Source organism: Rhinopithecus roxellana, chromosome 6 (assembly GCF_007565055.1).
Source record: "Rhinopithecus roxellana isolate Shanxi Qingling chromosome 6, ASM756505v1, whole genome shotgun sequence".
NCBI classification, from domain to species: domain Eukaryota; kingdom Metazoa; phylum Chordata; class Mammalia; order Primates; family Cercopithecidae; genus Rhinopithecus; species Rhinopithecus roxellana.
In genome coordinates this window covers 43,780,406-43,807,952 of record NC_044554.1, presented here as the reverse complement: position 1 = coordinate 43,807,952, position 27,547 = coordinate 43,780,406, and the positions used below count along the sequence as shown (strand labels likewise).

The window sequence follows — 27,547 nt, the reverse complement described above, 5'->3', positions numbered from 1 at the left end:
ATAGATACAATTGAATATATAGAGGTATAAAATATAGACATAATAGATATAGGCATAAAATATATACATAATAGATATAAGAGATATAGTTATAAAATATAGACATAAAAGATGTAATAGATATAGGTATTAAATATAGACATAATAGATATAGTTATAAAATATAGACATAACAGATATAGGTATAAAATATAGACATACACTCGGAAAGGGGAACATCACGCACTGGGGCCTATCATGGGGAGGGGGGAGGGGGGAGGAGGGAGGGATTGCATTGGGGAGTTATACATGATATAAAAGATGAATTGATGGGTGCTGACGAGTTGATGGGTGCAGCACACCAACATGGCATAAGTATACATAAGTAACAAACCTGCACGTTATGCACATGTACACTAGAACTTAAAGTATAATAAAAAAAAATAAAGAAAGAAAAAAAAATAAAATAAAATCAGAATTCAAAAAAAAAAATAAAATAAAATAAATAAAATATAGACATAATAGATATAGGTATAAAATATAGACATAAGAGATATAATAGATGTAGTTATAAAACATAGACATAATAGATATAGGTACAATATTTAGACATAATAGATACAATAGATGTAGGTATAAAATATAGACATAATAGATATAATAGATATAGGCATAAAACATAGCCCTAATAGATATAATAGATATAGGTATAAAGTATAGACATAATACATATAGGTATAAAATACAGACATTATAGATATAATAGGTATAAAATATAGATATAATAGATAAAATAGATGTTCGTATAAAAAATAGATATAATAGATACAGGTATAAAATATAGACAATAGATATAATAGATATAGCTATAAAATATAGATATAATAGATATCATAGACATAAGTTTACAATATGGACATAATAGACATAATAGATACAGGTATAAAATATAGACATAATAGATATAATAAATATAGGTAAAAAAAGTAGACATAATAGACATAGGTACAATATATAGACATAATAGATATAATAGATATAGGTATAAAATATAGACATAATAGATATAGGTAAAAAATATAGACATCATAGATATACGTATAAAATATCGACATAATAGATATGATAGATATAGGTATAAAATACAGACATAATAGATATAATAGATACAGGAATAAAATACAGACATAATAGATATAATAGATACAGGAATTAAATATAGACATAATAGATATAATAGATATAGGTATAAAATGTAGACATAAAGATATAATAGATATACGTGTAAAATATACACAAAACAGATATAATAGATATAGGTGTAAAATATAGACATAATAGATGAAGATATAAAATACAGACATAATATGTATAATGGATATAGATATAAAATAAGGACATAACATATACTTTTAAAATATAGACATAATAGATATAGATATAGGTGTAAAATATAGACATATGCATAGTTATAAAATATAGACATAATAGTTATAATAGGTATAGGTATAAAATATAGACATAATAGATATAGGTATAATATGCAGACATAATAGATATAATAGATATAGATATAAAATAGAGACAAAATAGATATAATAGATGTAGGTATAAAATATAGACTCAATAGATAAAACAGATACAGGTAAATTTATAGATATAATAGATATAGGTATGAAATAAAGATATAATAGTTATAATTGTTATATGTATAAAAAAAGATAAAACAGATAGAGGTATAAAACATAGACAATAGATATAATAGATATAGGTACAAAATATAGATATAATAGATATAATTATAAAATATAAATATAATAGTTATAATTGATATAGGAAAAAATATAGATATAATGGATATAGGTATAAAATATGGTTATAATAGGTATAATTATAAAATATGGATATAATAGATATAATAGATATAGGCATAAAATATAGACATAATAGATATGATAGATATATGTATAAAATAGAGATATAATAGATATAATGGATACAGGTATCAAATATAGATATAATAGATATAGGTATAAAATATAGATATAGTGGATATAATAGATATAGGCATAAAATGCAGACATAATAGATGTAATAGATATAGGTATAAAATATAGACATAATAGATATAATAGATAAAGATATAAAAGATAGACATAATAGTTATAGGTATAAAGTATAGACACAATAAATACAATAGATACAGGTATAATATATAGACATAAGAGGTATAATAGATATAGGTATGAAATATAGACATAATAGATATAATACATAAAGGTATAAAATATAGATATAATAGATATAGGTATAAAATATACATATAATAGATATAATAGATATACATATAAAATATAGATATAATTGATATAATGATAAAATATAAATCTGATAGATATAATAGATATAGGTATACAATATAGACATAATAGATATAGGTATAAAATATACACATAATAGATATAATAGATATAGGTAAAAAATATAGACATAATAGATAAAGGTATAAAATATAGACAAAATAGATATAATAGATATAGGTATTAAATATAGACATAATAGATATAGGTATAAAATATAGACATAACAGATATAGGTATAAAATATAGACATAATAGATATACGTATACAATATAGACATAATAGATATAATATATATAGGTATAAAATATAGACTTAAGAGATATTGGTATACAATACAGACTTAATAGATATAATATATATAGGTATAAAATATAGACATAATAGACATAATGGATATAGATATAAAATGTAGACATAATAGATATAATAGATATAAGTAATAAATATAAGCATGACAGATATAATAGAGTTATAAAATATAGACATAATAGGTATAATTGATAGAATTATAAAATATAGACATAATAGATATAATAGATAGAGGGATAAAATATAGACATAATAGATATAATAATTATAGGTATAAAATACAGACATAATAGATATAATAGATATAGGTATAAAATATAGACATAATACATATAATAGATATAGGTATAAAACATAGACGTAATAGATATAGGTATAAAATATAGACATAATAGATATAAAGGATGTAGGTATGAAATATAGACATAATAGATATAATAGATATAGGTATAAATTATAGACATAATAGGTATAATTGATATAGGTATAAAATATAGACATAATAGATATAGGTATAAAATATGGACATAATAGATATAATCGATATACGTATAAAATATAGACTTAATAGATATAATAGATATAGTTATAAAACTTAGACATAAAAGACATAGTAGATACAGGTATAAAATATAGATATAATAGATATAGGTATAAAATATAGATATAATAGATATAATAGATGCACGTATAAAAAATAGATATAATATATTCAGTTATAAAGTATAGACAATAGATATAATAGATATAGGTATAAAATATAGATATAATAGATATAATTATAAAATATAAATATAATAGATACAACAGTTATAGATATAAAATATAGATATAATAGATATAGATATAGGTATAATATATAGATATAAAGATATAATAGATAAAGGTATAAAATATAGACATAATAGATATAGATATAGGTAAAAAATATAGATATAATGGATATAGGTTTCAAATATAGATATAATAGATATAGGTATAAAATATGGATATAGTGGATATAATAGATATAAGCATAAAATATAGACATAATAGATATAATAGATATAGGAATAAATTATAGACATAATAGATATAATACATAAAGATAGAAAATGTAGACATAATAGCTATAATAGATATTGGTATAAAATATAGACGTAATAGATATAAGTATAAAATATAGACATAATAGATATAATAGATATAGGTATCAAATATACACATCAGAGGTATAATAGATATAGGTATAATATATAGACATAATAGATATAATCGATATAGGTATAAGATATAGTCATAAGAGATATAGGTATAAAATATAAACATAATAGAAATAATAGATACAGGTAAAAAATATAGACATAAGAGATATAATAGATACAGGTATAAAATATCGACATAATAAATATAATCGATTCAGGTATAACATATAGACTTAATAGATATAGGAATAAAATATAGACATAATTGAAATAGGTATAAAATATAGACATAATATATATAAGAGATACAGATAAAAAATATAGACATAATAGATATAATTCATGTAAGTATAAAATATATACATAATAGATAAAATAGATATAGGTATAAAATATAGACATAATAGATATAATAGATATGGGTATGAAATATAGATATAATAGATATAATAGATATAGGTATAAAATATACACATAATATATATGATAGATATAGGTACAAAACATAGACATAATAGATAGAGGTATAAAATATAGACATAATAGATATAATAGATAGAGTTGTAAAATATAGACATAATAGATATAATAGATAGAGGTATAAAATATAGACATAATAGATATAATAGATATAGTTGTAAAATATAAACATAATAGATATAATACATACAGGTATAAAATATAGACATAATATATATGATAGATATAGGCACAAAACATAGACATAATAGATACGTTAGATATAGGTATAAAATATAGACATAATCGATATAGATATCAAATATAGATATAATAGATATAATAGATATAAGTATAAAATATAGATATAATAGATAAAATAGATAGAGGTATAAATATAGATATATTAGAAATAGGTATAAAATATAGATATAATGGATATAATAGATATAGGTATAAAATATAGACATAATGGATACAATAGAGACAGAATAGATATAATAGTTATAGGTAGAAAATACAGACATCATAGATATAATAGATAGAGAAATAAAATATAGACAAAATAGATATAATAGACAGAGGTAAAAAATATAGACATCATAGATATAATAGAGGTATAAAATATAGACATAATAGATATAAGTGATAGAGGTATAAATTATAGACATAATAGATATTATAGATAGAGTTATAAAATGTAGACATAATAGATTTAACAGATATAGGTATAAAATATACACATAATAGATATCGGTATAAAATATAGACATAATAGATTTAATAGATATAGTTATAAAACATAGACATAATAGATATAATAGATATAGATATAAAATATAAACATAATAGATATAATAGGTATAGGTATGAAATATAGACATAATAGATATAATAGATATGTCTATAAGATATAGACATAAGCTTCTTCTCCGAGAAAACACCAAATGGCGGATGACGCCGGTGCAGCGGGGTGGTCCGGAGGCCCTGGTGGCCCTGGGATGGGGAACCGCGGTGTCTTCCGCGGAGGTTTCGGCAGTGGCATCCGGGGCGGGGTCTTGGCCGTGGATGGGGTCGGGGCCGAGGCCGCGGAGCTCGCGGAGGCAAGGCCGAGGATGAGAAGTGGATGCCCGTCACCAAGCTGGGCCGCTTGGTCAAGGACATGAAGATCAAGTCCCTGGAGGAGATCTACCTCTTCTCTCTGCCCATTAAGGAATCTGAGATCATTGACTTTTTCTTGGGGGCCTCTCTCAAAGATGAGGTTTTGAAGATTATGCCGGTGTAGAAGCAGACCCGTGCTGGTCAGTGCTCCAGGTTCAAGGCGTTTGTTGCTATCGGGGACTACAATGGCCACGTCGGCCTGGGTGTTAAGTGCTCCAAGGAGGTGGCCACCGCCATCCGTGGGGCCATCATCCTGGCCAAACTCTCCATTGTCCCGGTGCGCAGAGGCTACTGGGGGAACAAGATCGGCAAGCCCCACACCGTCCCTTGCAAGGTGACAGGCCGCTGTGGCTCTGTGCTGGTGCGCCTCATCCCTGCACCCAGGGGCACTGGCATCGTCTCAGCGCCTGTGCCCAAGAAGCTGCTCATGATGGCTGGTATTGATGACTGCTACACCTCAGCCCGGGGCTGCACTGCCACCCTGGGCAACGTCGCCAAGGCCACCTTTGATGCCATCTCTAAGACCTACAGCTACCTGACCCCTGACCTGTGGAAGGAGACTGTGTTTACCAAGTCTACCTATCAGGAATTCACTGACCACCTTGTCAAGACCCACACCAGAGTCCCCGTGCAGCGGACCCAGGCTCCAGCTGTGGCTACAACATAGGCTTTTTTACAAGAAAAATAAAGTGAATTAAGCCTGTTAAAAAAAAAAAAAGATATAGACATAATAGATACAATAGATATAGGTATAAAATATAGACAGATACAATAGATATAGATATAAGATATAGACATAATAGATATAGGTATAAAATATAGACATATTAGATATAATTACTATAGGTATAAAATATAGACATAATAGATATAATAGATATAGGTATAAAATATAGACATAATAGATATAGATATAAAATATAGACAAAATAGATTTAATAGATATCGGTATAAAATATAGACATAATAGACTTAATAGATATAGTTATAAAACATAGACATAATGGATATAATAGATATAGGTATAAAATATAGACATAATAGATAAAATATACGTATAAAATATAGACATAATAGATATAGGTATTAAATATAGACATAATAGAAATAAGTATAAAATATAGACATAATAGATATAATAGATATAGGTATCAAATATAGACATAATAATTATAATAGATATAGGTATAAAATATTGACATAATAGATATAGGTACAAAGTATAGACATAATGGTTATAATAGATATAGGTATGAAATATAGACATAATAGATATAATAGGTATGGGTTTAAAATAAAGACATAACTGACATAATAGATATAGGTATTAGATAAAGACATAATAGATATAATAGATATAGGTATAAAATATAGACATAATAAATTTAATAGATATAGATATAAAACATTGATATAATAGCTATAATAGATATAGGTATAAAATACAGACATAGTAGATATAATAGATATTGGTATAAAATATAGACATAATAGATAGATAAAGATATAAAATATAGACATAATAGGTATAATAGATATAGGTATAAAATATGGATATAATAGATATAATATAGGTATAAAATATAGACAGAGTAGATATAATAGATATAGGTATGAAATATAGACATAATAGATATAATAGATATAGGTATAAAATATAGACAGAGTAGATATAATAGATATAGGTATAAAACATAGACATAATAGATATCGGTATAAAATATAGACATAACAGATATAATACATATAGGTATAAAATATAGACATAACTGGTATAAAAATATAGGTATGAAATATAGACATAAGAGATATAATAGATATATGTATAAGATATATACATAATAGATACAATTGATATAGGTATAAAAAATAGACATAATAGATATAATAGATATAGATATAAAATATAGACATAATAGATATAATAGATAAAGATGTAAAATATAGTCATAATAGATATAATAGATATTGGTATAAAATATTGACATAATAGATATAGGTATAAAATATAGACATAATAGATATAATAGATATAGGTATAAAATATAGACATAAGATATATAATAGATATAGATATAAAACATAGACATAATAGATATAATAGGTATATGTATGAAATATAGACATAATAGATATAATAGATATGTCTATAAGATATAGACATAAGCTTCTTCTCCGAGAAAACACCAAATGGCGGATGACGCCGGTGCAGCGGGGTGGTCCGGAGGCCCTGGTGGCCCTGGGATGGGGAACCGCGGTGTCTTCCGCGGAGGTTTCGGCAGTGGCATCCGGGGCGGGGTCTTGGCCGTGGATGGGGTCGGGGCCGAGGCCGCGGAGCTCGCGGAGGCAAGGCCGAGTATAAGGAGTGGATGCCCGTCACCAAGCTGGGCCGCTTGGTCAAGGACATGAAGATCAAGTCCCTGGAGGAGATCTACCTCTTCTCTCTGCCCATTAAGGAATCTGAGATCATTGACTTTTTCTTGGGGGCCTCTCTCAAAGATGAGGTTTTGAAGATTATGCCGGTGCAGAAGCAGACCCGTGCTGGTCAGCGCACCAGGTTCAAGGCGTTTGTTGCTATCGGGGACTACAATGGCCACGTCGGCCTGGGTGTTAAGTGCTCCAAGGAGGTGGCCACCGCCATCCGTGGGGCCATCATCCTGGCCAAACTCTCCATTGTCCCGGTGCGCAGAGGCTACTGGTGGAACAAGATCGGCAAGCCCCACACCGTCCCTTGCAAGGTGACAGGCCGCTGTGGCTCTGTGCTGGTGCGCCTCATCCCTGCACCCAGGGGCACTGGCATCGTCTCAGCGCCTGTGCCCAAGAAGCTGCTCATGATGGCTGGTATTGATGACTGCTACACCTCAGCCCGGGGCTGCACTGCCACCCTGGGCAACTTCGCCAAGGCCACCTTTGATGCCATCTCTAAGACCTACAGCTACCTGACCCCTGACCTGTGGAAGGAGACTGTGTTTACCAAGTCTACCTATCAGGAATTCACTGACCACCTTGTCAAGACCCACACCAGAGTCTCCATGCAGCGGACCCAGGCTCCAGCTGTGGCTAAAACATAGGCTTTTTATACAAGAAAAATAAAGTGAATTAAGCCTGTTAAAAAAAAAAAGATATAGACATAATAGATACAACAGATATAGGTATAAAATATAGACAGATACAACAGATATAGATATAAAATAAAGACATAATAGATATAGGTATAAAATATAGACATATTAGATATAATAATTATAGATATAAAATATAGACATAATAGATATAATAGATATAGGTATAAAATATAAACATAATAGATATAGATATACAATATAGACAAAATAGATTTAATAGATATAAGTATAAAATATAGACATAATAGATATAATAGATATAGGTATAAAATATAGACATAATAGATATCGGCATAAAATATGGACATAATAGATTTAATAGATAAAGTTATAAAACATAGACAAAATGGATATAATAGATATAGGTATAAAATATAGACATAATAGATATAATATACGTATAAAATATAGACATAATAGATATAGGTATTAAATACAGACATAATAGAAATAAGTATAAAATATAGACATAATAGATATAATAGATATAGTTATCACATATAGACATAATAATTATAATAGATATAGGTATAAAATATAGACATATTAGATATAATAATTATGGGTATAAAATATAGACATAATAGATATAATAGATATAGGTATAAAATATAGACATAATAGATATAGATATACAATACAGACAAAATAGATTTAATAGATATAGGTATAAAATATAGACATAATAGATATAATAGATATAGGTATAAAATATAGACATAATAGATATCGGTATGAAATATAGACATAATAGATTTAATAGATATAGTTATAAAATATAAACATAATAGATATAATAGATATTGGTATAAAATATAGACATAATAGATATCGACATAAAATATAGACATAATAGATTTAATAGATATAGTCATAAAACATAGACATAATGGATATAATAGATATAGGTATAAAACATAGACATAATAGATATAATATACGTATAAAATATAGACATAATAGATATAGGTATTAAATACAGACATAATAGAAATAAGTATAAAATATAGACATAATAGATATAATAGATATAGTTATCAAATATAGACATAATAGTTATAATAGATATAGGTAAAAAATATTGACATAATAGATATAGGTACAAAGTATAGACATAATGGTTATAATAGATATAGGTACGAAATATAGACATAATAGATATAATAGATATAGGTGGAAAATATAGACATAGTAGATATAATACACATACGTATAAAATATAGACATAATAGATATTATAGATGAAGATATAAAATATAGACATAATAGATATAGGTATAAAGTATAGACACAATAAATATAATATATAGACATAAGAGGTATAATAGATATAGGTATAAAATATAGACATAATAGATATAATACATAAAGGTATAAAATATAGATATAATAGATATAGGTATACAATATACATATAATAGATATAATAGATATACGTATAAAATATAGATATAATTGATATGATGAAAAAATATAAATCTAATAGATATAATAGATATAGGTATACAATATAGACATAATAGATATAGGTATGAAATATAGACATAATAGATATAATAGATATAGGTAAAAAATATAGACATAATAGATATAGGTATGAAATGTAGACATAATAGATATAATAGATATAGGAATAAATTATAGACATAATAGATATAATATATATAGGTACAAAATATATACATAATAAATTTAATAGATATATGCATAAAATATAGTCATCGTAGATATAATAGATATAGGTATAAAATATAGACATAATAGTTATAGGTATGAAATATAGACATAATAGATATAATAGATATAGGTATAAAATATACACATAATAGATACAGATAGATATAGGTATAAAATAAAGACATAATAGACATAATAGATATAGGTATAAAGTATAGACATAATAGATATAGTGGATATAGGTATAAAATATAGACATAATAGATATAATCGATATGGGTATAAAATATAGACATAATAGATATAATACATATAGGTATAAAATATAGACATCATCGATATAATAGATATAGTTATAAAATATAGACATAATAGATATAAATATAAAATATAGATACAATTGAATATATAGAGGTATGAAATATAGACATAATAGATATAGGTATAAAATATATACATAATACATATAAGAGATATAGTTATAAAATATCGGACATAAACAGCTATAAAGACATAGGTATTCAATATCGACATAATAGATATAGGTATAAAAAATAGACATAACAGATTAGTTTATATAATATAGACATATGACTCGGTAAGGGAAATACTCACTGGGGCCTATCATGGGGAGGGGGGAGGGGAGAGGAGGGATGATTGCATTGGGGAGTTATACATGATATAAATGATGAATTGATGGGTGCTGTCGAGTTGATGGGTGCACGCACACCAACATGGCATAAGTATACATAAGTAACAAACCTGCAGTTCTGCACCTGAACACTAGACTTAAAGTATAATAAAATAAATATAAATAAATAAATAAATCAGAATTCAAAAAAATAAAATACAATAAAAAATATAGACATAATAGTATAGGTATACAATATAGACATGATATAGGTATAAAATAACACATAATAGATATAATAGAATAGGTATACAATATAATAGACATAATAGATCAGGTGATAAATATAGACATAATAGTTACAATGATGTACGTACGAAATATAGACATAATAAGAATTATTCGATAATAGGTATAAATTATAGACATTAATAGTTATAATTGCTATAGGTATAAAATATAGACCTAATGAATAATAGTATGGTATTAACATATAGATATAATAGATATAGTATATACGACAAATAGATCAATAGATATAGTTATCAATAATATGACATAATAGATACTGAGTAGGTTACAATATATAGACATAATAGATAACATAGAGGATATGGTCTACCATAGACCTCTCGCTATAGATTTAAGATATAGGTCTAAAACCTAGACCTAATAGCTTTACTATATCGGTATCTACACCTATAGACCTAATACATATAGGTATAAATATAGCCATTATAGATACATAGGTATCCCATATAGAAATAGATTTTCCATAGAGTTCGTCTACACAATCGCTTCCTCGCTCCAGTCTAAACATCTCGCCCCTAGCTATAATGCTCTAGGTATACCATAAGAGATTAATAGCTATAGCGGACATTAGGTTTACACTATCGACATAATAGACATATCGATCCAGGTTTATACATATAAGACATTATCGATATAATCGATTAGGTAAACATCAAAGCACATCATAGCCATATGTTACCATCTTATAGACCTTAATAGCTTTCATAGCCGCGGCTACCCCTAGGACTCCTAGATCTAGGTATAAAACTATCGACTCATAGATCTACGTATAACTATCGACATAAATAGACTAGCGTCTACCCTCTCGCTATCATCCTAGTCGCTCTCCTATTTCGACATCATCGCTTCTCCTCGCCCATCGGAAATACAATCCGCCCTAATAGACCTACTAAATATAGGTATAAAATAAGACAGAAGAGACTACGTCTCAACTCCCGTCCATACTCGGTTCTCCTCGCTATCGGTCTCCAAAGCCCCATAATAGATTCTCCTCGCTTAGGTATCACCTCTCGACCTTTATTAGTTCTATCGATATAGGCTACACTCTTAGACATCCTCGGCTCTCCTAGATACAGCTCGAAATCGCACTCCTCGCTCTATCGATCTGTTATACCCAATAGCCATAGCAGGCTATGTGTTCAATCTTTAGCCCTAATCGATCTCATAGCTATCGGTAAACCCTAGACTCACGCTCTCCTGCATACGTTCCCCTCTCCCAAACCGATATCACTGCTTATAGGTGCCCCTCTCGCCTCCGCGCTCCCCGCTATCCCCTCCAGCCCTCCTCTCTCTCCTGGCTCTCCGCTCTCCCCTCTAGACCTACCTCTACTTTTCCCCCCTTTCGCCCCCTCCGCTATCGCTTCTAGGTGTCCCCTCTCGCCATAATCTAGCCTTATCCACTATGGCCCTCTCGTTCTTCCTCGGTACGGTCTCACCCATCGGCCTCTCGCTTCTCGGTTCTCTGCGCCCTCATTACCCCCATCGGCCTCGTTCTCCCACTCGCTCTTTTCCTACGCGGTCTCCCCTCTCCCCCTTTTATCTCCCGCCCCGCCGCATAACCTCTACCCTCTGCGTCCTCTCTGATGTTCTCACCTTCTCGCCTCATCGCTCTACTCGCTTGCGGCGGTCACTCTAGCCCTCCGCAGAATAATAGGATCGCCGGTATCCCATCCCGACCCAAACTCGCTCTCCTCGCTCTGTTCAGACCACTCTACCTAGCTATCATCGATCTCGTACCACAAAGCTTCGTCTAAATCCCTATCCTCGCTCCGACCCCCTCCTAGCTCTCATTAGCTTTGTCCTTTTCCCTCTTCGCCCTTTCCTCGCTTCGCCCATCTATAGGTAATCCCCTTATGCCCTAGTAGTCTCCTAGATATCAGTCTACTTACGCGACATCCACTACCTCCGGTATCCCCTCGACTTCTCCTCGCTCTCCTCGTCGCGGGCTTCCTCCCCTCTCGCCCTCGTCGCTCTCCTTGCTCTCGGTTCCCTTATCGCCCTCCTCGCGCTCTGTCTTCCCCCTCCGCCCTCCTCGCTCTATGTCTGCAGCGTCTTCCCCTCTCGGCCCCTCACCGCCCTCGGTTCACCGCTCGACTCCTCGCACTCATCTCCGTTCTCCCCCTCGAGGCCCCCTCGTCTTATCCTGCTCGCGGTATACCCTATACGCCTCCTTGCTCTCCTCGCTATACGGTTCGGCGTCTCCCCTAAGCCATCCCTCGCTCTCCTTCGACGCGCGTCTAACACTTCTTCGACCTCCCCGCTATCCTCGCTCTCGGTTTCCCTATTAGCCTCCCTCGCATTCTTCAGCCGTACTCACTTTCCGCCACACTACCCACCCCCCTTCGACCCTCCCGATCTCTCCTGCTCCGTAGCGGTCTCCCCACACTAGCAACTTTCTCATTTCTCTCTCCTCGCTCTCCTCGACCAGCACAGCGCCTAACTCTCGACCTATAACCTCTAGCGCCAGCAGCTACCCTACCCCTCCGCCCCGTCCTCGGTCGCGGTTTCTCTCAACGTATCCAGCCCTACTCGCTCTCTCGGATCCGCTCCCCCCCTGCGGGATTTCCGCGTCTCCTCGCTCGCGGTCTCCCTCTCGGCCCACTCGTCTCTCGCTCCCGTTCTCCTCTCGTCCTCATCGGTTCTCCTAGCTCTCGCCCCCCTCGACGCCCTCGCTCTCGGTCTACCCTCTCCCCCTCCTCGCTCTTCCTTCCTATCTTCTACCCCTGCCTCCTCGCTACTAATAGCTCCCGGTATCCCTACCGCCTCATCGAGACTCATCCTTTATCTCGGTCTCCCTCTCGGCCCTCCCGCTTCTCCTCGCCCGCCTGTCCCTCTCGCCTCTCGCCTCTCGCTCGGTCTCCCCCCGGCCTCCTCGCTCTCGGTCTTCCCTTCCCGCCCTCCGCGCCTCCCTCGCTACCGTCTCCCTCGGACCCTCCTCGCTCTCCCCGCTCTAGGTCTCCCCTCTCGCCCTCCTCGCTCTTCCGTCTCCCCTCTTCCCATACTCGCCTCCTCGCTCTCGGTCCCCCCTCGTTTCGCCCGCTCCGGTCTCCCCTCTCGCTCAGACTCGCCTCCTCGCTCTGGCTCTCTCCGCCCTCCTAGCTCTCCTCGCCTCGGCTCCCCTCTCGCCCCCGTCGCTAGCTCTCGTTCCCCCATTCCCGACCTCTTATCGCGCCCTCCCGATATAGGTATCCCTGTGCGGCCCCCTCCCTCTCTTGCTCTCGGTCTCCCCTTCTCGCCCGCCTGCTCTCCTGCTCTCGCCTCACCCTGGCCCATCTCATATCCGCTCTCGGTCCCCCTCTCGGGCGCATTGGATCTCCTCTCGCTCTCCCCTCCCGACCTCTCGCATCCTAGGCCCCTCGGTCCCCCCCCCTCCCCCTCCTGTCTCCGACTCCGGTCTCCCTGTCGCCTTCCTCGCTCTCCTCGCTCTCGGTCTCCCCCGCTCGCCGTCTGCCGCCCCTCTCAGGTATCACCCTTCCCTCCCGATCTCCGCGGCTCTCGTCTCACCCTCTTGGCCCCCCTCCCGTTCTCCCTCGCCCTTCACTCGGTCCTCACATCTCGCGGCTCGTCTCTATACCGCTCTACCCGTCTCCCCCTCCCCGGCCTTCCTCGCTACCCCCCCCCGCGCCACAGGTATTTCCACTGTCGCCCCTTCCTCGCTTACCTACGTCGTCGGTTCTACCCTCTCGCCGTCTCGGTCTCCTCGTCCCGTCTCCCCTTCGCCCCTTCCTTCAGTCTCTCTCCTCTCGATTCTTCCCTTAGCCACCATCGCTCGCTCCTCTCTCCCCTCTCGCCCCTACTCGCTCCTCTGTCGGTTCTGCCCTCTCGCCTACTCGCTCTTCCCTGCTCTCGGTCTCCGCCGTGCCATCATCGCTCTACTCGCTGGTTTTCCCCACCCGCAACAGACGACCCCTCTCCGTTTGTACACCCCTCTGATTCCTCGCACCTCGTCTCGGTCTCTCAACCTATCATCTCCCTATCCCTTCCCCCGTTCTACCCCCTCACGACGGCTCTACTGTCCCTCACACCTATCTCTGTCCTGTCTCCCACCCCCCTGCCTCAACCTAGGGCATGTCCCACTACCCCCCCCCACACACTCTCCCCGCTCCCCCTAGACTCACACCCACGGCTATGACCTACTACACACAGCCGTTCCTTTCTCGCCACTCAACCTCTAGCCCCTCACCGGTCCGCCCTCGACATCTCCTCGTCGTCCTCGCTCTCGCCCTATACCATAGCACCCCACAAGCTTCTCGGTTTCTCCTCTCGACATACATCGCTCTCCTCTCTCGGTTCCTTTCCCCCTTCTCCACCTCGCCCCTCTCTTCGGTCTCCCTCTCTTCATCTCCTTGCCCTTTCGGTCTCCACACACGTCGCATATCTGCCCCTGCCTATCCCACGCGCACACGTCTCCACACATCTTCGCCTCTCCCTCCGCCCTCCAATTCCCGCATCAGCCTACTTCATCACCATCGACCTACTGTGTCTCGGTATCCCTCTCGGCTATCCGGCTGTAATAGCTACCCCGGCCTCCCCTGTCGCTCTACCTCCGCTCTCCTTCTCCCTCCCCATCCTCCGCTCGTAGCTAAGGCCCAACATAGTACGCTCCACTCGCTCTCGGTCCCTACCATACTCCGTTCTCCTAGATCTCGTCTCAAATTCCTCCTACACTCTCATAGCCTCATCCGTTATCGGTATCCCCTTATAGACCTCTCGCTCTCCTAGCTCTCGGCCCTACTCTCGCCCGCTCTCTCCTCGACGCTTCTCGACTCCCCTACATCGACATCCTCTTTCCTCGCGTTCTCCCCCAGCCCAGCATCGTCTCCTCGCACTCTCGCGCCGCTGACAACACACCGACGACGCCTTCACTGGAACCCCCACAGACCAACAACACACCCCGACCCCCCTACTCCGAGCACCCCACCTCCTATGCTCCGTCCCCCCCGTACGACCTAATATATTTACCGCCCGATCACAGCACAATCACGACTCGCATAGGTCCGCACCCCAGGCCTACTCGCTCTCGTCTCCACTCCATCCAGCCGCCACTACCTCGCTATATATAACAACTGTCGCCTACCCTCCCCTTTCTCCAGCTAGCCCATACCTGCGTCATCCCATATACTACATCCTCCGCCCTACGCACACCGCACTCGTACTCACACACGCGTCACTACCCCCCCCGCCTCCTCGCTATCCTCCTTCGCTATAGGCACCTTACCTATTTCGCTGCTTATCTTGTCTTCCCTTTTTCTGTCCTGTCGGAAAACCCCATTAGCCCTCAGCCTCCTCCAGACACGCCCTCCCAACCCATATCTCCCCCCTTCGCCGCCCCTCGCTTTCGTCATCCACTAATATTTATCGATATCCATCGACCCCTATCCTACACCCTCTAGTACTCACACTTACCATATATAAATAACTCACGTATCACTACCCCACACTCACCCACCTGCCCCCCCCACCCCCACCATAACCCAGTTAGCACTAGATCTCGCGCTCCACATACCAACCAACCACACACTGTCGACCCCCCTACACTCACTACACGACCCCCTCTAGTTATAAACATCCTAACCCTCATAACGATACCCCAATACCGCCGACCTATAGGTCATACACCTAGCCACCGATCGCACACAAACCTTCTAAGGTTTAAAATTATAGTTCTAATAGATATGGTTAAAATCTAAAATAAAATAGATATATAGTCTCGGTAAAAACTATAGGACCTAATAGACTATCCTAGCTATCGGTCTTAACATCGTAATATGCCTATAGTATAATAGATACTACGGTATACAATATATATGTAATACATAGATATAATAGGACCCGTTGTAAAATATAGACATCATAGAAAATGGATATAGGATAAAAATATAGACAATTATAGATATAGGTAAAAATAGTAGAAATAATAGATACTAATAGATCATTTAAAGTATAGACATAATAGATTAATGATTAGGTATAAAAAAAAGGCATAATAGATATAGGTATAAAATACGCATAATAGATATAGGTTCTAAATATGGACCATTAATAGAATAATGATATGGTATAAACTATAGGATAAAATATAGATATAACAGATATAGGTTAAATACAAGACATAATAATACATAGGTATAAATATGACATAATAGATATAATAGATATAGGTATAAAATATACAGGAATAATAGATATAGGTATAACAATACAGATTATAATAGATATAAATATATAGTTATAAAATATAGACATAATAGATATATGATATAGGTATAAAATATATGATATTGATATACGTATAAAATCATAGATACATAAAAGATATAGGTATAATATATAGACATAATAGATATATAGATATAGGTATAAAATTAGACATATGATATAATAGATATAGGTAAAATATAGACATAATGATCTATGTATAAATATAGACATAATAGATCATAGGTTAATAAAATATAGCCATATAGATATATAGTAAATATAATGACATAATAGATATAATATAGTTATAAAATATAGACATATGAATAAAGAATAGAGATAAAAATATAACATACGATATAATGATACAGGTGTAAAAATATAGACCTAATCGATGTTAGGTATAAATAAGAGACATATGTATATAGATATGTTATAAAAATATAGATAATGTATTATAGATATAGGTATACAAGATAAACATAATAGATATATAACTATAGTGTATAAAATATATTGATAAATAGTTATATAGATATAGTATAATACAGTCATAAATAGATATAATAGATATATGGATATAAAATATAGACATAATAGATATGATATATATAGGTATAAAATAAGACATATAGATATATAGATATAGGTTAAAATTAGACATATAGATATAATAGATATAGGTATAAAATTGAACATATAGATAAAAAATATCAGTAAAAAAATAGATATAATAGATACAAGTTTAAATATAGATATATAGATATAATAGTTTTACGTAAGTAGATTTAATAGAACAGGTATAAAATAGATAGCAAATAGATATTAATAGTTATAGGAATAAAATATAGGTATAATAGATATAATTAAAAAATAGTAATATAATAAATTATGATATAGGTAAAAAACAGAGTTATGTATAAGGTTATAAATATAGGTTATAATAGATATAGGTTAAATAGATATAGATAAATAGGATAGGTATAAAATAGGACATAATGCTAATAACAGATATAGTTATAAAATATAGACATAATTTATAAATAGATATAGGTAAAAATTAGAATAATATTATAGGTAATTTAGACATATAGATATAACAGATATATTATATTAAAATTAGACATAAGATATAATGATATAGGTTATAAAATATATATACATAATAGATATAATAGATAGTATAAAATATGACACAATAGATATAATAGATATAGGTATAAAATATAGACAAATAGATATAGGTATAATATAGACATAATAGATATATAGATATAGTAGGTTGAATACACATAATAGTTATTATAGTATAGGTATAAATTAGACAAAATAGATGTATAGACATAGGTAAAAATATAGACATAATAGATATATAGAATCGGTATACAATATAGACATAAAAGATATAATGATGGGTATAAAATATATATATTAGATATAGGTACAAATATCGATATAATAGACATAGTAGATATAGGTATGCATATAGATATAGTGATATAATTATAAAATCTAAATATAATAGATAATAAAGATTAGGTTAAAATATAGATATTCTATATAATTATAAAATATAAAAAATAGATATAATAGATAAAGGTATAAAATATAGATTATAATATACGTTATAAAAGATAGAAGAGATAGGTATAAAATATAGATATATGGATAATATATAGGTATAAAATATAGCATAATGGATATAATAGTTATAGGTATCAAATATAGACCTAATGGATATAATAGATATAGGTTATACAATCAGGACATAATAGATCTAATAGATACGGTACAAATATGACTATAGATTAGGCATAAAATTAATATAATAGATAAACAGATAGAGGTATAAATATTAGACATAATAGATATAATAGATATAGTTTAAAATATAGACATAATAGATATAATAGATATAGGTATACAATTGACTTAGACATAATAGATATAGGTACAAAATATAGACATAATGGATATAATAGATATAGGTAAACAACATAGATATAATAGATAAAATGATAGGTATAAAATAGACGTAATAGATATAAAGATAGAGGTATAAAATATAGACATAATAGATATAATAGATATAGGTTATATATATAGACATAATGAATAATAGATTATATGAGTAAAATAGACATATAGATATAATAGGTACAGTATAAAATATAGTTATGTAGATATAGTAAAAATTACAATAATTATATAATAGCATACATATAAAAAATAGATATAGTAGATCACACGTATAAAATATAGACAATAGATATAGTAGATATAGTACCAAAATATAGATATAATAGATATAACTATGAAAATAAGTATAATAGGTATATTGATGTACGTTAAAAACTAGTATAATTATTTAGAGTATAAATATGGTTATATATAGGTATAAAATATGGATATAATAGATATATAGATATATGTACAAAATATTATTATAAATTGATATAGTCAAAAATATAGACATAATAGATATAATATATAGGTATAAAATATAGATATGATAGATGTAATTATGTACTATGAAATATAGATATAGTAGGAATTACAGATATAGGTATAAAATTAGGGACATCGTAGATATAATAGATATAGGTATGAAATATAGAATAGAATAATGGATATGTATCAAATATAGATAATAGATATAGGTACAAATATTAATATAGTGGATATAACAGATATAGGTATAAAATATAGACATAATCGATATAATAGATATAGGAATAAAATATAGACATAATAGACATAATAGATAAAGATATAAAATATAGACATAATAGGTATAATAGATATTGGTATGAAATACAAACATAATAGATATAGTTATAAAATATAGACGTAATAGTTATAATAGATATAGGTATGAAATATAGACCTAAGAAGTATAATAGGTATAGGTATAAAATATAGACCTAATAGATATAATCGATATAGGTATAAAATATAGACATAAGAGATATAGTTATAAAATATAAACATAATAGTTATAATAGATATAAGTAAAAAATATAGACTTAAGAGATATAATAGATATAGGCATAAAATATAGGCATGACAAATATAATCGATACAGGTATAAAATATAGACATAATAGATATAATAGACATAGGTATAAAATACAGACATTATTGATATATTAGATATAGGTATAAAATATAGACATAATAGATTTAATACATATAGGTATAAAATATAGACAGAATAGATATAATAGATATAGGTATAAAATATAGACATAATAGATATAATAGATATAGGTATAAAATATAGACATAATAGATACAGGAATAAACTACAGACATAATTGATATAATATATAAAGGTATGAAATATAGATATAATGGATAGAGGTATAAAATATAGATATAATAGATATAATCGATATACTTATAAAATATAGATATAATTGATATAGGCATAAAATATAGATATAATAGATATAATAGATATAAGTATAATATGTAGATATAATAGACATAATTACAAAAAATAAATATAATAGATATAATTGATATAGGCATGAAATATAGATATAAGAAATATAGGTATAAAATATAGTTATAATAGATATAGGTATAAATCATAGATATAATAGATATAATAGAAAGAGGTATAAAATATAGACGTAATAGATATAAGTATAAAATATACACATAATAGGATATAATAAATATAGGTATTGATATAGACATAATAGATATAATAGATATAGGTATAAATACAGATATTATAGGTAAAATAGATATAGGTATAAAATATAGACATAATAATATAATAGATATAGGTATAAAATATAGACATAATAGGTATAATAGATAGAGGTATAAAATATAGACAAAATGGATATTAGAGATATAGGTATAAAATACAGTTATAATAACTAGAGGTTATAAATATAATAGGTTATAAAATATAATAGAAAGAAGTATAAAATATAGACATAATAGATATAGGTATTAAATATAGATATAAGAAATATAGGTATAAAATATAGTTACGTATAGGTATAAAATATAGATATAATATATATAGGTATAAAATAGAGACATAATAGATTTGATAGATATAGGTGTAAAATATAGACATAATAGATATTATAGACATAGGTATAAAATATAGACATAATAGATACAATAGATATAGGTATAAAATATAAACTTAATAGATATAATAGATATAGGTATAAAATATAGATATGATAGATACAATAGATATAGACATAATAGATATAATAGATATTGGTATAAAATATAGACATAATAGATATAATAGATATAGGTATAAAATATACTCATAATAGATATAATAGTTATAGGTATAAAATATACACATAATAGACATAATAGATATAGGTATAAAATACAGATATTATAGATAAAGTTATATAATATAAATATAACAAATATAATAGACATAGGTATAAAACACAGACATAATAGATAGAGATATAAAATATAGATATAATGGATATAATAGATACATGTATAAAATATAGATATAATGGATATAATAGATATAGGTATAAAATATAGAAATAATAGATATAATAGATTAGGAATAAAATAGAGACATAAAAGATATAATAGATATAGGTAAAAAATATAAACATAATAGATATAGGTATAAAATATAGACATAATAGATACAATAGATATAGGTATAAAATATAGACATAAAGGATATAACAGATATAGGTATGAAATATAGACATAATAGATATAATAGATAGAGGTATAAAATATAAACATAATAGATATAATAGATATAGGTGTAAAATGTAGACATAATAGATATAATAGATATAGGTATGAAATATAGACATAATAGATATAATAGACATAGGTATAAAAAAGAGACATAATAGGTATAGGTGTAAAATAGAGACATAATAGATATAATAGATATAGGTATAAAACATCTACATAATGGATATAATAGATAGAGGTATAAAATATAGATAATAGATATAATAGATATAGATATAAAATGTAGACATAATAGATATAATAGATATTGGTATAAAATATAGACATACTAGATATAATAGATATAGGTTTTAAAAAGAGACATTATAGGTATAGGTATAAAATACAGACATAATAGATATAATAAATATAGGTATAAAACATAGATATAATAGATACAGTAATAAAATAGAGATATAATAGGTATAATAGATAAAGGTATAAATATAAATATAATAGATATAGGTATGAAATATAGATAATAGATAGATATATATAGCATATATAATAGTAAAATATAGAATAGATTATATAATAATATATTTAAATAATAGACTATATATAGATATAATAGATATAGTCTATATAACAATAGGTGGTTAATAAGCTAGATATAGTATAAGAATAGCTATTAACATATATAATGGTATATAGGTATAAAATATAGCCATAATGGGTATAATAGATATAGGTAAAAAATATAGGACAAATAGATATAATAGATATAGTATAGAATAGTAATAGATATATAAAATGGGAATAATCACATAATAGATATAGGTATAAAATATAAATATAAGATATAATAGATATAGGTAATAAAATATTGACATAATGGATATAATATATATGCTATAAATATAAGACATAATGATATAGATTAAAATATAGACATAATCGATATAATAGATATAGTATAGAATATAGACATAGTATATATATAGATATAGGTATAAAATATAGACATAATAGATATAGGTATAAATATAGACATAATAGACATAATAGATATAGATGTAAAATACAGACATAATAGATACAATAGATAGAGTTTTAAAATATAGGCATAATAGATATTAGAGTTATAGGTATAAAATATAGACATCATTGATATAATAGATACATGTATAAAATATAGACATAAAAGATATAGGTATAAAATATAGATATAATAGATATAATCTATATAGTTATAAAACATAGACATAATACATATAATACATATAGGTGTAATATATAAACATAATAGATAAAGGTACAATATATAGACATAGATATAATAGATAGAGTTATAACATATGGACATAATAGATCTAATAGATATAGGTATAAAATACAGACATAAAAGATACAATATATATAGGTATAAAATATAGACATAATTGATATCGGTATAAAATATAGACATAATAGATATAATAGATATAGGTATAAAATATCGACATAATAGATATAATAGATGTAGGTATAAAATATAGACATAATAGATATAATAGATGTAGGTATAAAATATAGACATAACAGATATAATAGATACAGGTATAAAATATAGGCTTAATAGATAAATATAGACATGACTGATATAGTAGATATTGCTTTAAAATATAGTCATAATAGATATAGGTATAAAATACAGACATAATAGATATAATAGATATAGTTATAAAATACAGACGTAATAGATAAAATAGATATAGACATAATAGATATAATAGATATAGGTAAAAAATATAGATGTAATAGATATAGGTATAAAATATAGATATAATAGATATAGATATAAAATATAGACATAATAGATATAGGTATAAAATAGAGACATAAATGATATAATAGATATAGGTATAAAATTTAGACATAATGGATATAATAGATATAGGTATAAAATATTGACATAATAGATATAATAGATATAGGTATAAAATATAGACATAATAGATATAGGTATAAAATATAGACATGCTAGATATAATACATATAGGTATAAAATATAGACATAATAGACATAGGTATAAAATACAGACATAATAGATATAATAGATATAGGTGTAAAATACAGACATAATAGATACAATAGATATAGGTTTAAAATATAGACATAATAGATATGAGAGTTATAGGTATAAAATATAGACATCATTGATATAATAGATACAGGTATAAAATATAGACATAATAGATATATGTATAAAATATAGATATAATAGATATAATAGATATAGTTATAAATCATAGACATAATACATATAATACATATAGGTGTAAAATATAATCATAATAGATGTAAGTATAATATATAGACATAGATATAATAGATAGAGGTATAAAATATGGACATAATAGATCTAACAGATATAGGTATAAAATACAGACATAAAAGATACAATAGATATAGGTATAAAATATAGACATAATTGATACGGTATAAAATATAGACATAATAGATATAATAGATATAGGTTATAATAGATATTTTATATCTGGGTTCCCTATACTGTTCCATTGATCTATGCATCTCTTTTTATGCCAGGACTGTGCTGCTTTGGTCATAATAGCTATTTAGTACAATTTGAAGTCAGGTAATGTGATTCTTCCAGTTTTGTTCTTTTTGTGTAGGATGCCTTTGGCATTTCTGGGTCTCTTGTGGCTTCATATTAATGTTAAGTTTTTTTTTTTCTTTTAACATTTCTATGAAGAATGTCATTGGTATTTTGACAGAGATTGCATTGAACCTGTAAATTGTTTTGGGTGTATGGACATTTTAATAATTTGATTCTTCCAATCCATAAAAAGGGGCTATCTCCCCATTTTTTGTGTGTCCCCTTCTATTTGTTTTTCAATATTCTATAGTTTTCACTGTAGAGGTACTTCACTTCTTTGGTTAATTTCTAGGTATTTTGTTTTATTTGCAGCTATTGTAAATGAAATTACTTTCTTGATTTCTTTTTCAGATTATTTGCTGTTGGCATATAGAAATGTCATGGAATTTTATAACTTTTTTATCATGCAACTTTACTGAATTTGTTTATCACCCCTCACAGTTTTTTTGTGGAGTCTTTAGGTTTTTCCAACTACAAAATCATATCATCTGCAAACAAGGATAATTTGATTTCTGCATTGTTCATTTGGATGCCCTTTATTTTTTTCTCTTGTCTGATTGCTCTAGCTAGGACTTCCAGTATTGTGTTGAAACAGTGGTAAAAGTGGGTATCCTTGTTATAGTCAAGGTCTTAGAGGAATGGCTTTCAGTTTTTCCCAATCTGTATGATACTAGCTATGGGTCTGTTGTATATGGTGTTTATTATCTTGAGGTATGTTCTTTTTGTACTCAGTTTATTGAATATTTTAATCATAAAGGGATGTTGAATTTTATCAACTTCTCATCATCAATTGAAATAATCATACAGTTGTTGTCCTTCATTCTGTTGATATATCACATTGATTGACTTGTATATGTTGCATTATCCTTTCATGCCAGGAATAAATCTCACTTGGTCATGATGAATTATTGTTTTAATGTATTATTGAATTAGGATCTTTATAATGTATTGTTAGTTTGTTTATTTGAAACTTTTATACTTTTTTATGTAGGTGCTTATAGCTATGAACTTTTCTCTAAGTACTGCTTTTGCAGTATCCCATACATTTTGTTATGTTGTGTTTCCATGATTTGTTTCAATAAATTTTTTAAATTTCCCTCTTATTTCTTCATTGATCCACTGGTCATTCAGAAGCATATTATTTAATTTCCATGTCATTGCATAGTTGTCAAATTCTTGTTATTTATTTCTAGTCTTATTCCATTGTGGTAAGAAAAGATACTTGATGTTATTTTATTTTTTTGAATTTTTAAAGATATGTTTTATGGCTGAATGTATGGTCTATCCTTGAGAATGATTCATGTTCTAAAGAGAAGAACGTGTATTCTACAGCCATTGGATGAAGTATTCTGTATATATCAATTAGATCCACTTGGTCTATACTCAGATAAATATCAATGTTTCTTTGTTGATTTTCTGTCTGGATGATCTGTCTAATGCTAAAATTGGGGTATTGAAGTTCTTTATTATCGTACTGGGGTCTATCTCTCTCTTTATCTCTAATAATATTTGCTTTATGTATCTGAGTGATCCAATGTTGGGTACATATATATTTTCAATTGTTATATCTACTTGGTAAATTGAACCCTTTATTATTATATAATGACCTTCTTTGTCATTTTATGGTTTTTGTCTTGAAATCCATTTTGTCTGCTGTAAGCACATCTACTTGATATGGTTTAGATATTTGTCCCTTCCCAAATCTCATGTTGAACTCTATTCCCCAGTGCTGGTGTTGGGGCCTGGTAGGAGGTGTTTGGGTCATGGTGGAAGATCCCTCATGACTTGATGCTGTCTTCATGATAGTGAGTGAGTTCTTGCAGGATCTGGTCATTTAAAAGTGTGTGATATTTTGCTTCCACTCTCTCTTGCTCCCACTTTCACCATGTGAAATGCCTGCTCCTACTTCATTTTCTGTCATGAGTAAAAGCTCCCTGAAGCCTCCCCAGAAGCAGATGCTGCTATGCTTCCTGTACAGCATGCAGAGCCATGAACTAATTAAACCACTTTTCTTATCAATTAACCAGTCTCATGTATTTCTTTATAGCAAGTCAAGGATGGCCTAAAACAGAAAATTGGTACCAAGGAGTCAGGTGTTGCTACAAAGACACCTGAAAATATGGAGGCAGCTTTGGTTCTGAGTAACAGGCAGAGGTTGGAAGAGTTTGGAGGGCTCAGAAGAAGATAGGAAGATGAGGAAAAGTTTGGATCTAGCTAGAGACTGGTTAGATGGTTGTAACCAAAATGCCTGATAGTGATATGCATAGTGAAGACCAGGCTGCCAAGATCTTATATGGAAATCAGGAGCTTATTGGGAACTGGAGCAAAGGTCACATATCTTATGCCTTAGAAAAGATCTTGGCTGTATGGCGTTCATGCCCTAGGGATCTGTGGACATTTGAACTTAAGAGTGATGATTTAGAGTATCCGGTGTAAGAAATTTCTAAGCAACAGACCATTCAAGAAGGAATCTGGCTGCTTCTAACAACCTATGCTTAGATGTGGGAGCAAAGAAATGACTTAAATTTGGAATACATATTTAAAAGGGAAGTAGAGTGTAAAAGTTTGTACAATTTGCAGCCTTGCCATGTGGCTGAGAAAGAAAAGGCTTTCTCAGAAGTGGAATTCAAGTGGCCTGTGTAACAACCACTTGCTAGAGATGTTTGCATATCTAAAAGAGAGTCACGTGCTAATATCCAAGGCAATGGGAAAAGGGCTTTGAAGGCATTTTAGAAACCTTCACAAAAGCTCCTTCTACCACAGGCCTGGAGGTCTAGGAAGGAAGGA

General features: G+C 31.0%; 1 protein-coding gene and 1 pseudogene across 1 annotated transcript; both read left to right on the top strand.

The window, feature by feature from the left end:
- Nucleotides 1-5,242: 5,242 nt before the first annotated feature.
- On the top strand, nt 5,243-6,123 carry LOC115898161 (annotated as a pseudogene).
- A 1,523-nt stretch (nt 6,124-7,646) lies between these two features.
- On the top strand, nt 7,647-8,527 carry LOC115898139 (40S ribosomal protein S2-like). The gene is made up of 2 exons (XM_030931850.1): nt 7,647-7,708; nt 7,747-8,527. The coding sequence occupies exons 1-2, from the start codon at nt 7,647-7,649 to the stop codon at nt 8,525-8,527; spliced, it is 843 nt and encodes a 280-aa protein (XP_030787710.1).
- Nucleotides 8,528-27,547: the final 19,020 nt, after the last annotated feature.

What these genes read in the sequence shown, in the direction of transcription:
- LOC115898139 (XM_030931850.1), top strand. Translation starts at nt 7,647, where the DNA reads ATGGCGGATGACGCCGGTGCAGCGGGGTGGTCCGGAGGCCCTGGTGGC. An exon ending in GGTGGCCCTGGGATGGGGAA is followed by an intron (nt 7,709 to 7,746) that starts CCGCGGTGTCTT and finishes GCAGTGGCATCC; the next exon opens with GGGGCGGGGTCTTGGCCGTG.